The sequence below is a fragment of the Rhinoraja longicauda genome, chromosome 30 (genome assembly GCF_053455715.1).
Source record: "Rhinoraja longicauda isolate Sanriku21f chromosome 30, sRhiLon1.1, whole genome shotgun sequence".
NCBI classification, from domain to species: domain Eukaryota; kingdom Metazoa; phylum Chordata; class Chondrichthyes; order Rajiformes; family Arhynchobatidae; genus Rhinoraja; species Rhinoraja longicauda.
In genome coordinates, this window is record NC_135982.1 from 6,055,814 (window position 1) to 6,074,269 (window position 18,456).

Below are 18,456 nucleotides of genomic sequence, written 5' to 3' on the forward strand. Positions count from 1 at the left end.
CCGCTGATCCCCAGGTCCTTCATCAGTCTTACGGTAGATGTTGCCACAAATCCTCGACATCCAACTTCTACCGGGCAGATCTTTGCTCTCCAGCCCCGCTGTTCTGCCTCCGCTGCAAGGTCTGTGTAGCGCAGTTTCTTTCTTTCAAAGGCTTCCTGCACAGCATCCTCCCAAGGGACTGTGAGCTCCACAAAATACACCATGCGCTGAGAGTTGGACCAGAGGACAAGATCAGGCCTCAAGTTGGTGATGGCTATCTCTGGTGGAACTGTAAGCCGTTGGTCCACATCCACCAGCATCTGCCAGTCCCGGGCTGCCTCCAGCTGTCCAAACCTTGTCCTTGGTGGAATTTTCCGTTGCTTTTGTTCCCCCTCCCGAACAAAGGCAATTGGCATAACTGGGTTGGTTGTTCTGGACGGCAGGGCATTGTTGGTTGTTCTCCTGCTTTCCAGAGTTGCTGCCAGGCATTTGAGCACTTGATTATGTCTCCAGGTGTACCGTCCTTGGGAGAGGCTTACTTTACACCCAGTGAGGATGTGCTTAAGCGTGGCTGGTGTTGAACACAGGGGGCATGATGGATCTTCGCCCAGCCATTGGTTGAGATTTTTTGGGATAGGAAGGACATCATAGGTTGCCCGAATGAGGAAGCTTATAGACAATAGACAATAGACAATAGGTGCAGGAGTAGGCCATTCAGCCCTTCGAGCCAGCACCGCCATTCAATGCGATCATGGCTGATCACTCTCAATCAGTACCCCGTTCCTGCCTTCTCCCCATACCCCCTCACTCCGCTATCCTTAGTGGGATGCCTCCCATTAACACCGGGAGTAAATCCACCTTATCCTGCTCGCCTCCATCTCCCACATGTAATTTTCCACTTACAAACTGTTCAAAAAGTTCAGTACTGATACTGGGTTCTCCATAGCATGTTGTAAAATGGGAATCTTAGCCAACCTTTGGTCATATTTGGTTCACAATGAATTGCGCATTCTTGCTGACGGCAGGACTACACGCTCCTACTTATATTTCATCCCAATATTCTTCACATCAATGAATTTCTCTTCACTGTTTGAAACAGAAATATTTAAATAATGAGTTCAGTTTAGTTTATTGTCACGTGTACTGGGGTGCAGTGAAAAGCTTTTATTGCATGCTAACCAGTCAGTGGAAAGACAATACATGATTACAACGAACCGTCCACAGTGTACAGATACACGATAAAGGGAATAACGTGAATAGAGGAGATTAAGAAGTGCATGGTTAAAGTAAGAAATGCTGCTGTTGGAGTAAAGATTTAAAAGAGTGGAGCGAATGTAATGCGTGATTGCAGATCCATTTCTGTGACTATGACTATCACACAAAGAGTGGGCACCATAATGTTCTGAAAACACTAATTCTCTATTTTGTGTAGTCATAGGCCAGGGATTATCGTGAGTCAGTAAGGATGTGTCATTTGCTCAATAGAAATCTCTTGCAGTGATGGATCTGAGAGTAGGTGCTTAGCTGAGTTTAGTTTATTGTCATGTGTACTGAGGTATTGTGGAAAGCTTTTGTTGCGTACTAACCAGTCAGCGGAAAGACTACACATGATTATAAACAAGCCACACGCAGTGTGCCGATACATGATAATGGGAATAACATTTAGTGCAAAATAAAGTTCAGAATAATCTGATGAAAGATATTCCAAGGGTCCCCAGTGAGTGGAGATAATAGCTCAGGCCCACTCTCTAGTTGTGTCCACAATTCTTTGCAATTTCTTGCCGTCTTGGACGGAGCTGTTCCCAATCCATGCTGCGATGCATCCCAGTAAAATGCTTTCTACGGCACATCTGCAGCAGTTGGTGAGATTTGTTGGGGACATGCCAAACTTCCTAAACCTTCTAAGGAAGTAGAGGCATTGGTGTGCTTTCTTGAGCATTGCTTCGATATGGGTGGCCCAGGAGAAGTTGTTGGTGATATTTAACTCCTTGGAATTTAGAGCTTTCACCAATCTCTACTTCGTCGTCGTCAATGTGTATGTGAATGTGTACTACTTTGCTTCTTGAAGTCGATCACTATCTCTTTTGTCTTGCATACATCGAGAGAAAGGCTGTTGTCTTGACACCAGATCATGAGATTCTCAATCCCCTTCCTGTACTGCATCTCGTTATTATTTGATATCCGGCCCACAACAAATTTGTTGATTAAATTGGATTTTCTACTTGGCTGCAGAGTCGTGGATGTTTAAGGAGTAGAGAAAGGAGCTGAGAATGTATCTTTGCTGAGCACCAGTGTTGAGTATTATTGTAGACGATGATTTAGCCCCTATCCTCACTGATTGTGGTCTGTTTGTCAGGAAATCAAGGATTCAGTTGCAGAGATGAGTGCTGACTCCAGGTTCCACGAGTTTGGTGATGAGCTTGGATGGATTAATGGTGTTATAAGCATTGCTCTAGTCTATGAATAGAAGTCTGATGTAGGTGTCTCTCTTATCCAGGTGTTCCAGGGATGAGGGTAGGGCCAGGGAGATGGCATCCGCTCGGGACCTGTTGTGGCACTGGGTCAAGGCTGCTTGGTAAACTGAATTTAATGGGTTCTATAACTAGCTTCTCAAAGCACTTCAAGATGGTGGATGCCTAGACCACTGGACGGTAGTCATTAAGGTATGAGACCTTGCATTTCTTCGGCGCCAGGATGATAGTGGTTTTCTTGAAGCAGGTGTGTACCTCAGAGCAGAGTAGGGAGAGATTAAAGATGTCTGTGAATACTCCCACAAGTTGATCCACGCATCTTCAAGGACGCAGCCAGGGACTCTGTCCAGGCCAGTTGCTTTCTATGGGTTCACCTTCAGGAAGGCTAATCTGACTTCTGTAACAGTGACCCTAGGAAAAGGCACACTTGAGTCTGATGGGACAGATTCCATCGCCCTGTTGGCCTTCTGTTCAAAGCGAGCATAGAATAGCATAGAAGCGAGCATTAAGTTCATCAGGCCGAGCCACATTATCACCAGTGATGTTGCCTGTCTTCACTTTGCAGCCAGTTACAGTATTCAGACCATGCCACATTCTGTGTGTGTCCGAATGATTATACTGGAACTCAAGACTGTCCCGATATTGTCTCTTGGCATCCTTGATAACTTTGCGAAGATCATAAGGAGCTTTCTTGTACTTGTTTGCAACTGATTTGGCCTTCAGCTGTGAATGTACCTCACAGTTCATCCATGCTTTCCGATTGGGGAACACTCGGATCGTCTTCGTCGGCACACACTTCTCTACGAACTTGCTGATCAAGTCAGTCAGGGCAGTGGCGTACTCGTTCAGGTTAACTGCAGAATATCTGAATATGGACCAATCCACTGACTCAAAGCAGTCGTGTAGGATGCCACCTGTGTCCGCCCACCAGACTTGAACAACTCTCTCTCCTGGATCCTTCTCAGGTGGAAGGTGTTGAGTCTTCTCTCCTGTCTGGCATATGTAGTCCATGTCTCACTGCCGTACAGCAGCGTGATGTTGACACAGGCGTTGTAGACCTCTATCTTTGTCTTCACTGTCAGCTTTGGATTGGCCCACACTCGAGTTGTGAGTCGAGCGAGAGTTGACGGCATCAAGTTCGTAGTCGTCGATGATGATGACAGGCGGTGCCTCTGTATCCTGTCTCAGGACATTCGTCTTATTCAGACGAATGAGAAGTCCTTGCAAGCCCGATAGAAGTGGTCCATCAGTGACTGTAGTTCCTGCTGGGTGTGGGACACCACTGCTGCGTCATCGGTGAACAACATGTCTCTGATGAGAGCTTCACGTACTTTTGTTTTGGCTCGGAGGCGGGTGAGGTTGAAGAGCCTGCCATCTGATCTTGTACGCAGGTAGATCCCCGCTGTTGCGGTGCCGAAGGCATGTTTCAGGAGCAGAGCAAAGAAAATCCCAGAGTGTGGGAGCGAGGACGCAGCCTTGTTTGACGCCACTGCGGATGTCGAAGGGCTCCGAGAAGCTGCCATTGAAGTGCACTGTCCCCTTCGTGTTGATGTGGAAGGATTCTATCGGCAGTCTCACCTGCAGTTTTGGTGGGCAGCCGATCTTTGGGAGAGCCTTGAATAGGCCATCTCTGCTGACGAAGTCGAACACCTTGGTGAGGCGTTAGGTCCAAAAATATCATCTGTAGTACTGCAGCTTGACATCTGAGGTTAAAATAACCCTGGTCCTGGAGTGGAAGCAGCAAAGGTTGGACAGTTTCACATATATCCTATAAATTTGCTTGTTGGAGGAGATGTGCAATCTTGGGGTAAGGGAAAATTGAGATGAGGGTTGAGACAATCGCTGCCTTGCTTTAACTCGATCTGCACTGAGATTGGACCTGTGGTGGACCCATTGATGAGAATCATACCTTGTATGTTGTCTTGTAGCATGAATAGAATAAAAATGAATTTCTGTAGCAACTAAAATTAAATAGTATTCTTCATTATCCCTCTTGGTTGATAGAATCAAAGCCATAGAGTCGGACAGCATGGAAACAGCCTTTTGGGCCATTGAGTTCATGCTGACCATTAAGGATCCATTTTATTCTCCCCTTGACAATCCTGGTATTCAACTTGCTGGATGCAATTTACCCTGGCCAATTAGCTGCTAAATGTAAGGTAGACACAAAATGCTGGAGTAACTCAGCGAGACAGGCAGCATCTCTGGAGAGAAGGAATGGGTGATGTTTAAGGTCGAGACCTTCTTCAGACTTTAGCTGATAGGTGTCTTTGGTAAGATCTTATGCAGAGGTTGATACTGCACCCTGCATTATTCTTGGAGTTGTTGCATGCTGAAGATCATTCCCATTGTACCTTTTGACAGGTGGAATCCATGTTGTGGTTTGGGGAGTGGTTCTACCACCACCAGGAGATGGTCCTGGCAATAACTTTCCCTTGGGAAGGCAGTGGAAAGATCTCCCTGGGTAATTACTGCTATCAGATTTGTCTTCTGTTTTGAAGATAACTACGATGTTCCCTCTAATTTCCTCATCTTCCCTGACCAGAGCAATTAAGATATAAATCTGCCAGAAAAGTTTGTCTCCACCAGATTTTAGAACTTTGACAAAGATGCCATCTGCAGTGAAAACAACCTTTCCAGTCTCTCCTCGTAACAGAAAGGCTCCATCCCAAGTAGCATCCTGGTGATTCTCTTCTGCACGCTCACCAATGCTACACATCCTATCTATAGCATAGTGCTCAGAACTGCATGCACTACTCTGGATGTGTGAGCTATGTTTTATAAAGTTGGAGCTTAACCTCTCTGCTGTTGTATTTAATGCCCTGACTAATAAAAGCCAGTAGCCTATATCTTTTCTTAACCATGTTATTTCCCTGTGCTGTCACCATTAAGGAACTTTGGACCTGAACACCAAGTTCCCTCTGTTATTGATCTATAACATAAGTATGTATAGGTAGTTTAGACACCACTTTGACATTGGGCTTGGTTTTCTTGGTTGAATTCTTATCCTGTGTTATAGCACAAGTACTTTCTGTTTTAACGGTAATTGTTTATCAATACTCCCTAGCACCCTACCATTCACGGTGTATGACCTAACCTCACTGCTACTCCCAAAGTGCATCACTATCACATTTATCTGGATCAAATCCCATTAATCATTTCCCAGCCAATTTTACCAACACAACATTATCACCCTGTAGCTCAATCTACTCTCCCTGTCAACAACTCCACCATCCTCTGTGCCATCTGCGAATGTGATGATCATGCCTTCGATATCCACATCCAAATCATTCACATGCTTTACTAACAGCAAGGGTCTCAACAGCAATGTCTCTAGAACACCACTAATCACAGGCATCCAGTCACAAAAAAACAGGTCTCTATTATTGTCCTCAGATTCCAATTTTGGATCCAATTTACCAACGTTCCCTGGATCCATAGACCCTAAGCTTGTGGGACCTTGTCAAACTTCTTATTGAAATTCATGTAAACCAATTCTACTGCAATGGCCTTATTAATATACTTTGTTACCTATTCAGAAAATTCAATCAGATAGGCCAGACAGGATTTGATCTTGAAAAGTCATGCTGGTTAACTCTAAGTAGTCTTTGGCCTTCCAGGTTATCAATAATGCTGCCAACAGAATGTTGTGTTATAAGTTGTAAATTTCTGATATGCTGATTTTTTTTCTCCTCAAATAAGATAATGCGTTTTGATGCTTCAAAGTAACAGAAAGTATTGCATAACTATCGCATCACAGCAACATGTGAAGGACAAGTTCCCTTTTTATTTATTGGTGATGTTAAAAGCTAAAGATTGTGGTCTGTCATAATATTATTGTACAATGTTGCCCTCTAGTGTATGTTATTAAAACACTGTGAAGATCTAATAAATGGCGATTTGGAGATTGATTGTATTCTGTAAGAACTCCCATGCATGACTTTTCTGCTATTGAGACTCGGCTCAACTGTACCAACCTATGACAAAGCCTTCTGGCACGGATCCATTCCCTCAGTGAAGGCAACAGATTCATCCCGTTGGATGTTATACTGCTTTTGCAACTGTGACAATAGCTTGCAATGTGATACTTTGGGAACAAATTGCACTTCCAATAAAAACCTTCAGGACAGTTTTGCATTTGAAATGACAATATTAATTTGTTGCGGTAAATGTGCAGTTAGTGAAAGGAGAACATGGCATCCATCCTACTTGCTGTCCTGCTTACTGCCTGCTATATACAAAGAGAGACTGACTAAGCTGGGATGTAGAAACAAGGAACTGTTTAACACACAAAAGGACAGAAAGTGCTGGAGTAACTCAGCAGGTCGGGAGACATTTCTGGATGACGTTTCGGGTCAAAACCTCGACCCAAACAGTGACACGTCCATGTTCTCCAGAGATGCTGCCTGACCTGCTGAGTTACTCAAGCACTTTGTGTCATTTTCTGACTAAACTGGGGTTGGTCTCTTTGAAACAAAGGAGACCAAGGGGACTTTTAATTGACCCCCGCTCTGTGGGAAGTATGAATGAGTAATTTCCCTCAGCAAAGAGCTGATAACAAGGGGCCGAATTTGTTCATTGGTGGAGGGCGGATGACAAAAAAAAAATCCAAGCTGTGTTTGGAAATTGCTGTCTGTAACAGGGCTGTGGGCAGAAAGCATGACATTTAAAAGCAGTTAATGCTGTGGCCCACAGCTCCAGGGACCTGAGGTAGGACCTTCAGGTGTTATCTAGGTGAAGTCCGCACGTTCTCTCTTTGGCTCCATGGGATTCATTGGGGTCCTCAATTACAAAGGCAGACAAATAGATAGGTTAACTGGCTGCCATAGATTGCTCTTTAGTGGAAAAAGAATCAAAAGGTTCATTGATGGACATGTAAAAGAGAATAAATTGCATGGCTGCAAGGAAATAAAGGTCGAATTCCATTGAGAGCTGACATAGACCTGATGGGCCAAATGCTTCCTCTGCATTGTGATGAATTAGAAGCTACCTGGAGGAGCACATGAAGAGCCAGAGCTAAGAAGTGAGAGTGACCTCAATAGTTCAATTTTTTCTAGCACAAACATGTTGGGACAAATGGTCTCCAGCTCTGTACATTTCTACAACTTCTGGCATTTAAACAACACCATGTAATCAAGGAGTCTAATGTGCTCCACAGAAGGATCATCGAACACAGAGCCTCGTGTAGATATTAAAGAGAACCAAAGACTTCTGCAGTTGTACAGGGCCCTAGTGAGACCGCACCTGGAGTACTGTGTGCAGTTTTCGTCTCCAAATTTGAGGAAGGATATTCTTGCTATTGAGGGCGTGCAGCATAGGTTTACTAGGTTAATTCCCGGAATGGCAAGACTGTCATATGTTGAAAGACTGGAGCGACTAGGCTTGTATACACTGGAATTTAGAAGGGTGAATGGAGATCTTATCGAAACGTATAAGATTATTAAGGGGTTGGACACGTTAGAGGCAGGAAACATGTTCCCAATGTTGAGGGAGTCCAGAACAAGGGGCCACAGTTTAAGAATAAGGGGTAGGCCATTTAGTCTGACCTTTTCAGTCAGAGAGTTGTGAATCTGTGGAATTCTCTGCCTCAGAAGGCAGTGGCGGCCAATTCTCTGAATGCATTCAAGAGAGAACTAGATAGAGCTCTTAAGGATAGCGGAGTCAGGGGGTATGGGGAGAAGGCAGGAACGGGGTACTGATTGAGAATGACCAGCCATGATCACATTGAATGGCGGTGCTGGCTCGAAGGGCCGAATGGCCTCCTCCTGCACCTATTGTCTATTGCTATTTGAAGGCACTGAAACACACCCACATGCATGTAAACTAATCAGTACCCCTTCCATCCCCCTTGCTTGCCTAAGGAAATGCAATAATAAAAGTATCAAAACTGTAGCTAATATAGGAGCTAATTCTCACACACATTATCAGATAAGTCTTGTGGTCCGAGAGACACTCATTATCTTCATGGTGAGCCACTTTCAGAAGCTCAGAGACAAGGCTGGGTTAGCGTTATAATCTCCATTTTAAAGGGCATGCAACGGGGGAGGTTCCCGGCAACAGTAACTGGCTTGGAGCCAGGAACATCTTTCATCATCTGAATGGGCGGCGCAGCGGTAGAGTTGCTGCTTTACAGCGCCAGAGACCCGGGTTCGATCCTGACTAAGGGCGCTATCTGGGCAGACTCTGAAGAAGGGCCTCGACCCGAAATGTCACCCATTCCTTCTCTCCAGAGATGCTGCCTGTCTCGCTGAGTTACTCCAGCATTTTGTGTCTACCTTTGTACATTCTCCCCATGACTTGCGCGGGATTTCTCTGAGATCTTTGGTTTCCTCCCACACTCCAAAGATGTACAGGTTTGTAGGTTAATTGGCTTGGTATAAATGTAGACTTGTCCCTCATGTGTGTAGGATAGTGTAGGATAGTGGTCAGTGCGGACTCAGTGGGCCGAAGTGCCTGTTTCCATGCAACAGGCACTTTGGCCCGCCGAGTCCACACACTGACCACTATCCCACACTATCCTACACACATGAGGGACAAGTTTACATTTATACCAAGCTCTAAAATGAAATAAAACTGAATGTTCTCGATCATCTGAAAGTCAGTTTTTTTTACCAAATGTTTATCTCTAAAACGAAATAAAACTGAATGTTCTCGATCATCTGAAAGTCAGTTTTTTTTCAAAAGTTATATTTTCTCTTCTTTCATAGTTCTCTTCAATCATAAGTTATAATTGTATCATTTTATTTTTATTTTTTAGGTTTCTCAGGAAAAGTGCCCTCCAGGTAAAAGAACCATTCTTTCCTACAAATGTCAGTCGATTTTGTGTGCTTTATCTATCTTTACAGGTGGTTGGTGAGAGATAAGCTGTGACACATTGTCACTATCAGAGATCAAGTGAAAGGAAGGTCAAATGGAAGACTGCGACTATTTATTTGGCCACATTGTCAGGAAGGCCTGCGCACAAAGTACCCAGAAATGATGAAGGCAATTAAGGTCTTAAGGAAATGAGGCTTAGCTCATTGGTGGCACCGTTTATTTCTGAATCTCCAGAGATTCTACCTGAGTTACTCCAGCATTTTGTGTCTAACTTCTGGTTTGGCAGATGTGGAGGTAATATCTAAGAGGAGGGGAAGTTGTACTATTGATTAGGAAGAGCATCATGACAATATTTTGGAGATGATATATCGGGGGTATGTCCGGTGAGCTTTCTAGTTTAGTTTACTTTAGAGATACAGCGCAGAAACAGGCTCTTTGGCCCACCGAGTCTGCGTTGACCAGCGATCACCACATACACTATCACTATCCGACACACTAGGAACAATTTACAATTTTATCAAAGTCACAAACCTGTACGTACCTGAGGCAGGTTGTCTAAGGTTTCAGCAGGATATTGATCAACTGGGAAAATGAACCAGAAAACGCAGAGGGAATTTTAACTCGGGGAAGATTGAACTGATGCATTTTGGGAAGTTAAGCCAGGGTGTGACATACATAACGGATAGCAGGGCCTTGGTGAGTGTTGTCAAAAGGAGAGACATTGGGGTACAAGAACATAGTTCCTTGAAAGTGCAGCACAGGTAGACTGGGCAGTGAGGAAGGCGTATAAAATGCTTGCCTTGTTCAGCCAGTACGCTGTACCAGTGCACCACATTAACTTGTCTCAATCGTATCGTAGGACTTCACTGTGTGTAAACTACTGCAGAGAGTACAGTGGGGTCTGTCAAGACATTTCACTGCCCATAAGAAATATGAAATACCATTTACATATTTTTTATTTCTATTGAAAGGTGAATACGAGGCATATCAAAGCAGAAACCAGACAAAAAATTGTGTTCCTTGCAAGGATGGAACTTACACAGCGGAGGAGAATAATGTGAAGGAGTGTCGCAAGTGTTATGGGCCATGCATGGGTAAAGTCCTCAAATACCTTTAATTCTCCAGTAAACTTCGAAAATTCCACCAGCACGTTATCCTCTTGAAGATTGTGTGCGATTTGAACACCAACCTGTGGTGTTCGACTTACGATATTTTGACTTTGCGATGGTGCAAACGGCAGCGCCCATAGCGAGGGGCAGCTCGCTTCCGGCCACGTGATCTAATACAGATGGTCCCCAACTTACCATGCTTCCACTTACGATATTTTGACTTTGCCATGGTGCCAATGGCAGGCGGGGGAGGGGGGGAAAGGGGAGTGGATGAGGGGGGAATAAGGGGGGTTGAGGGGGGATGAAGAGGGTGAGTGGGTGGGGGGGGGGTGAGGGGAGGAGGGAGGATAAGGGGGGATGAGGGGGGATGGAGCGGGTGAATGGGGGGGGGGGGGGGGGAGTTTGCACAGAGGGTTGCCGTGCCCGCAGGAGAGATTTGGACCCAATGGGTCCCTGCCCGTCTAGTTTCTATTAAAATTAAATTAGATTGAATCAGAGCCAGAGCTTTCAGGTTTAAAGTTTGGAAATACTTCTACAGGCAGAGAGGAAAATTTGACCTGATCATCTGTAACCAATTTATTGATAAGTAAAGTTTTCCATGACAGCATTATCAATGATTCTGCACTGAGCAAATAGTTACGAATAGACACTTGAGGGACGCTATTTCACTTTGATCTTGGTGCCAACCTAATCTAGCAACCAGTTGAAAAGTCCTTCTGATACCTGAAAAACAACAAGGCCTCTGGTGCAGACAATATCCCTAAAATCCCTAAAACATGTCAGAGAAGTTCTTCCGGCCAGAATTCTTGACTGTATCTCCCTCAGAGATGAGTGTGCCAGAGGATTCTTGAGATGCTGGATTCATGATAATCTTCAAGTGTTAAGATAAATTCTCTGCAACAGCCTGAGAGGCCAAGTGGTTTACTCTTACTACAAATTTGACTGAACGATGAGGAGAAGTCACAGGAAAAGTTTTTAAAAATTCATTTTCAGGGTCAGGGGATTGTTGACCGTACCAGAAGCTGTTCCCCATCCCTAATAGCTCTCAAGGTTGTAGTGAGCCAGCTTCTTGAACCACTGTAGTCATTCAAGTAAAGATTGGGTGGCACGGTGGCACAGCAGTAGAGTTGCTTCCCGACAGCACCTGAGACCTGGGTTCGATCCTGACTATGGGTGCTATATGTATGGAGTTTGTATGTTCTCCTGTGACCTGCGTTGGTTTTCTCAGGGAGCTTCGGTTTCCTCACACACTCCAAAGACATGCAGGTTTGTAGGTAATTGGCTTGATATAATTGTAATGTGTGTAGGATAGTGTTGGTGTATGGGGATCGCTGGTCGGCGCAGATTCAGTGGGCCGAAGGGCCTGTTTCCATGCTGTATCTCTAAGCTAAACAAAAAACTATGTACCCACAGTGCTCTTTTGAGGAGGCAGTTCCAGGATTACAACCCAGCAATAATGAAATGTTAGTGATAAATTTCCAAGGCGGGATGGTGTGAGACTTGAAGATGAACTGACTGCTGGCGAGGTTCCCCACCCCTTTTACAGTTGCTCCTCTCGGTGATTGTTGTTGCAGGTGGCAGTGTCGAAACAGTTCCATGCAGCGCAAGAACAAATCGAAAATGTGAATGTGCTCCCCATTATTACTGTGCTGCACAGCATGCAACAAAATGTGAAAACTGTGAAAGGTGTGATGCCACAAAGGGACCCCACAAAAGTACGGACTTCACCAAACTTTATTCTTCCTTTAAAATAATAAATTTCATGTCGTTAGTACACTAAGAATGACAAACAGTTTACATTGTCGTCAACACTTGCTAATGATGTTGACGACAATGGAAATTGTTTGTCATTCTTAGTGCACTATTCACTTGCCGCCTGGGTTATCGAAACACAAATAACTTTCTTCTGGTGATAAAATTATTTTCCGCACATTCCATAGACTGTAATTTACTATAGTGACACAGCTTTGAGCATTATCTAAGTGCAGGCAGCTTAAGATTCTTGGGTGACATTATTACATATCTTTCAGCACAAGATTTAGCCAGAGTGTTACAGCTACAAAGAGAATGGTTGATTAACCAGTGCAGCGGTTTCGCACACGATTATTTTTGTCATTACAAACTGTCAGTTTAAAAGTTTGTTTCTTGTTCAAAGTATCCATTCTGGTGGGGGTTTTTTGTTTATCTCACCTCAAGTTGGTGTATTCACTGAAAAGAAATAGAGTTGGTGAAGGATGTAAACTGGGTGCAGTATCTAGTAAAGGGAGGGGAGAGTTAAGATCTTTTCTTGTGGCAAAGCAGAAGCTCTTATTCTGCACTTGACGTACGGTTTAGCCAAGGTGGGGTGAGAAGAGAAGACAATAGACAATAGACAATAGGTGCAGGAGTAGGCCATTCAGCCCTTCGAGCCAGCACCGCCATTCAATGCGATCATGGCTGATCACTCTCAATCAGTACCCCGTTCCTGCCTTCTCCCCATACCCCCTCACTCCGCTATCCTTAAGAGCTCTATCCAGCTCTCTCTTGAAAGCATCCAACGAACTGGCCTCCACTGCCTTCTGAGGCAGAGAATTCCACACCTTCACCACTCTCTGACTGAAAAAGTTCTTCCTCATCTCCGTTCTAAATGGCCTACCCCTTATTCTTAAACTGTGGCCCCTTGTTCTGGACTCCCCCAACATTGGGAACATGTTTCCTGCCTCTAATGTGTCCAATCCCCTAATTATCTTAAATGTTTCAATAAGATCCCCCCTCATCCTTCTAAATTCCAGTGTATACAAGTCTAATTGCTCCAGCCTTTCAACATACGACAGTCCCGCCATTCCGGGAATTAACCTAGTGAACCTACGCTGCATGCCCTCAATAGCAAGAATATCCTTCCTCAAATTTGGAGACCAAAACTGAACTGGCCTGTTTTATAAATTGATATTAAATTGTATATTTTTAAGGTGATGAGGAAAACTACAGCCAGGCATGTCGACCCTGTCCTTCAGGAACATTTCTGAATACCTCGTACAGCCAGAGATGCCAGCCTCACACTAAGTAAGTCCTTCTCTTAGAATCACATGCCCAGATTTTTCCAATCAGAATGATATGTGCTCACCTTGCTCTGTGGAATAATCTGCAATTTTAAGATTTTTTCAGGGGTTTAACTCTACTGTCTTTAGAGCCTTCCACATGCAATGGGGGTAAATTAGTTCATTGACATGAAGTCTGTTCTCTCTCCCTATCCCAGTCTCTTGCTATGTGTTCCTTGCATTTAGTGTTTTCATTTCAGATTTACAGAACCCATTGTATTTTGAATTTGCATCATTGAGCTTGTAGCTGCTGGGAATAATACATTGATTAATATTATTTTTGCAGCTGCACAGCTTTAAAGATGACCATTCGCGTTAAAGGCAACAGCACTGCTGACAACGACTGTCATTCAGCGATTAATTCTTCACAGCTGGAAACACTTCAAAAAATAAGTAGGTATTGCATTCAGTTTTTCACAAACCTAAACTATATTTGAATTTCTGGTCTGTGTAGATTGGGTGGCGGTGTTATTGGTATTGCTATTGGATTATTATTGTCACGTACTGAGATACAGTGAGAAACTTTGCTTTGCGTGCTATCCAGGTAAATCTTACCATACACGAATGCATTCAAGAGAGAGCTAGATAGAGCTCTTAAGGATAGCGGAGTCAGGGGGTATGGGGAGAAGGCAGGAACGGGGTACTGATTGAGAATGATCAGCCATGATCACATTGAATGGCGGTGCTGGCTCGAAGGGCCGAATGGCCTCCTCCTGCACCTATTGTCTATTGTCTATTGTCTATAATGCAACCATACCATACTCGAGTATGGCAGGCACTCACATATGGTATGGTTAGGGTGCAAGAAGAAAAAGGAAACAGGGTGAAGAATATAGTGTTACAACTACAGAAAAAATATTGGTAAAATAAGTGCAACAAGGTAGATCGCGAGATTGAGAATACATCCTCGGTTTATAGAGGTCCACTCAATAGTCTGAATACTACAGGGAAAATGCTGTTTGAATCTGATGAGATGTGCTGATTATCCAAAATAATTATTTCTACCAACACAGACGTGGAACATAGAATGTGGACTAAAGACATCAAAATAGATTTATTTCAATATTTGTTATAATATTGGAATAAATTGCCTAGACTCCAGGTTGGAGGTGCATCTTAATGTGTTAGGAGCATAATCTGGCATGAGTAGCTGTTCTTTGTGACTTTACAGTATTCAGAATTTCTTAAAGTTCTTGAAATTGGGCTTAACTCTAAGCATTAAGAAAGGCTGCAACTCTACCCTCGAATGTCCCAAAGTACTTTACAGCCAAATAAGTCATAAAGACATAGTGTCGTACAGCACAGAAACAGGTCCTTCGGCCGACCAAGATGCCCCATTTACACTAGTCCCACCTGCCCATGTTTGGCCCATATATCTTTAAACCTCTCCTATCCAATTACCTGTCCAAATGTCTTTTAAATGTTACTTGCCTCAACTAGTACTTTGGTAGCCCTTCCATACACCCACCATTTTCTCTAGAAATGTTGCCACTAAGGCTCCTACTAAATCTTTCCCCTCTCAACTTAAACCTTTGTCTTCTGATTCTCAATTCCCCTACTCAGGGTAAAAGATCCCATCTATTCCCCTCGTGACCTTATACACCTCAATCACATCACCCCTCATCCTCCTGTGCTACAAGGAATAAAGTCCTAGCCTGCCCAACCTCTCCCTACAGCTCAGGCCTTCAAGTTCTGAGAACATCCACGTAAATCCTCTCTGCACCGCTTCCATCTTTACGACATCCTTCCTATAGCAGGGTGACCAAGTTCTTTTAATGTTTAATTACTATTGTAACAGAGAAAACACAGCATCCAATCCATGCAAAGCAAGCACCCACAAATATAACTGAGATAACAATTAGATAATCTGTTTTTTTTTAATGTGGGATGAGGTATAAATAATGAATAGAAAATGAGGGTGAGATCCCTTGTTCTCTTTTCGAGATACTGCCATAGGAACTTTTGTATTTGCCAGAGAGATGACGGCTTAATGTTTCATTCAAAAGATGGCATCTCCAACAGTGCAAATATCCATCAGTACTTGTCTATAAACAGTGATTATGTCTTCAAATCTCTGGGGGAGAATTTAAACCCATAGCACTGTGGCCAGGAGATGAGATCAGTTGGAACTCAGTTGATAGTTGAACATAGGCCACCAGAGAGGAACCAAGGGCCATTTGTATCTACTAACCTTTTTTTAATGAAAATCCCGAGAACTTCACCACTAATGGAGGGCTGTAAGAGATGACGAATAGCAGAACATCAGGGAACATCTTGGCTAATTCATATGAAAACTTGTTGTTAACAAGCAGGTTACCAGAGGAGAAGAAGGTAGTCTTAAGCAAGTGCTTAAGTGCCACAGGTAACCTGTTGGCTTCAGTAGCTTTGCATCAAGGCCATCTAAGTCAGGAAAACACGTCACAATGATTCAGTTGTTTAACAATATTGTTGCATACAAATTTTATTTCAGCAAGTTCCTTTACCTCTTACATGATGTGGATTATAGCGATCTTGTGCATCCTTTGTGTCATTGTAATGCTAAGATCATCACAATGCAAGACATCTAACAACCAAGGTAAGGAGTCACACTGATAGTCCTTCTCCCTATTTTATGGTCAGACTAGGATTTCAGAAAACCGCCATTCAGGAAGACTCCTGGTATAGAATGGGTGACCAGTGACTCTACATGTTAGGTTAGATTAGCTTAGTTTATTGTCATACAAACAAGGGTACAATGGAATTCCTAATTCACACGAAGCTCACAGTGTGTACAGTATCCATACACTAATGACAAATACAATGAATACAATGATGAGGGCAAAGCAGCAGAATGGCACAAGATTGAAGAGCAAAATCTGAGTAATACAAAAGCATGTTAAAACACAATCATCTGAGTAATGCTAACGAATGTTAAAATGCAACAATGGATTAACTGAGTGAAGTAGTGTTAAAAGTAAGAGTATGCAAAGGGGTGTGCATGAGATGATTGGTTCAGAGTTTGTTAACGATGGGGAAGAAGCTGTTCTTAAGTCTGGATGTCCGAGCTTTCTGGCTCGGGCAGAAGAGTGAAAAAGGAATGGCGAGGGTGACAGGCAGCCTTGATGCTACTTTCAGCTTTCTCTGGGCAATGCACCTTGAAGATGGACTGGATGGAAGCAAGAGATCAGCCTGTGATGAACTGGGCTGTGGTCATCACTCTCTGTGGGTACAGGTAGACACTCTGAAGAGTTGCCCTACCAGGCTAACATACATCCTGTCAGAATACTTTCTACAGTCCATTTGTGAAAATTTGAGAGAATTCTCATGGACATGCTGAATCTTCTCAGAAGCCTCAGAAAGTAAATACGCTGATCATCGCAGCAGTGTGAAGGGACTAGGTTAGGTTGCTGGTGATGTGAACGACTTGGAACTTGAATTTGTTGACCATTTCTACAGCAGCTCCATTGGTGAGGACAGGCTTGTGTTCACCTTTCTTTGTTGGGTCAACAACCAACCCTTTTGTCTTGCTGATGTAAGTTATTGGCCTGAAAGCACAACACTAGATTCTTGATCTCTTACCTGTTCTTCATCTCATTGCTGTTATAGTTTTGGCTGACATCAGTGGTATCAGCAGAATTAAAGATTGAGTTGCTGTTGTACTTTGCCAGTTAGTTTATGGATGTTCACAGGGTAGAGGTCAGGACTGAACACACAACTCCGAGGGGCACCAGTGTTGAGGGTCAGATGGAGGGAATATGACCAATGCTAACCAACTAAAGTTTGCCGGCCAAGAAGTCCAGAAGCTATTTGCAGATGTAGGCGTCAAGGCCAAGGTACAGATGTTTAGGATGAGCTGATTTGGTAATATGATGTTTGATGCTGAGCTAGTCAATGGTAGCATTCTGACATAGATGGGCTTATTGTCATGGTGATCCAGATCTGAATGCAGTGCAAGAGAAATGGCCTCCTGTTAGAGGTACTGGGCAGTAGTCATTGAGACGAGTCATTTTTTAGTTAATTAGTTGGAGAACACACAGCTGACTATTATGGTGCGAAAAAGAAATAAGCTTTTTTTTCAAATTATTTTAAATGGATGACTTATTTAATATAAAGTCAAAAATCTTGATACCTGTGTTGATTCTGCTTATGTATGTCTTACAGAAATTGGAACGTTGGTCAAACTGAGGGTGAGTATTATTTTGGTGAACTAAGATAATGTAGATGAGTTGAAGGTGGTCATGTGACCCCTTGAGCCTGCTCCACCATTGAATAAAATCGCAGTTGATCTCTTCCTTTTTCATTTTCACTTCGTTGCTTCATTCTCACAACCCTTGTCTCCTCTGTGTCTCAGATTTTGAATATTCAATAACTAAGCCTACACAGAAAATCTCTGTAGTACAATACAGTACAATACAAACTTTAAATTGTGCAGTGTACAAGTACAAGTACAAGTACAGAGACAACGAAATGCAGTTAGCATCTTAACCAGAGTGCATGCGGTGGAATAGTAAAACATAATATATACATATATGCACAGTAGCGGTAGTGGAAATTCCAGTGAGTGAGATCAGTCACTGATGGGGGGAGTGCCCGAGCGGGGGTTGGGGGGGGAGGGGGATGGCAGCAATCACCGAAGCGCAGAGTTAAGTAAGGTAACGACCGCAGGAAAGAAGCTGTTCCTGAACCTGCAGGTCCGGGAACGGAGAGACCTGTAGCGCCTCCCAGATGGGAGGAGGGTAAACAACCTGTGGTTGGGGTGAGAGCTGTCCTTGACGATGCAGCGCACCTTTCGTAAACATCGCCTACTCTGGATAGACTCAAAGGAGGGGAGTGAGGAACCGGTGATGCGTTGGGCAGTTTTCACCACCCTCTGCAGTGCTTTCCGGTCGAAGACAGAGCAGTTGTCATACCATACTGTGATACAGTTAGTAAGGATGCTCTCGATAGTGCAGCGGTAGAAGTTCACCAGAATCTGAGGAGACAGATGGACCCTCTTTAGTCTCCTCAGGAAGAAGAGACGCTGGT

General features: G+C 43.7%; 1 protein-coding gene across 1 annotated transcript in view; it reads left to right on the forward strand.

Annotated features, from left to right (window-relative positions):
- Positions 1 to 18,456, forward strand: part of LOC144608059 (uncharacterized) — a 42,264-nt gene that overhangs the window by 17,048 nt on the left and 6,760 nt on the right. Inside the window, exons 2-7 of the mRNA XM_078425322.1 lie at positions 9,208 to 9,232; positions 11,950 to 12,090; positions 13,324 to 13,417; positions 13,739 to 13,845; positions 15,923 to 16,027; positions 17,593 to 17,618. Of these exons, the coding sequence (XP_078281448.1) occupies positions 13,755 to 13,845; positions 15,923 to 16,027; positions 17,593 to 17,618 (222 nt within the window). The 5' untranslated portion in view covers positions 9,208 to 9,232; positions 11,950 to 12,090; positions 13,324 to 13,417; positions 13,739 to 13,754. The remainder of the gene's footprint in view (positions 1 to 9,207; positions 9,233 to 11,949; positions 12,091 to 13,323; positions 13,418 to 13,738; positions 13,846 to 15,922; positions 16,028 to 17,592; positions 17,619 to 18,456) is intronic.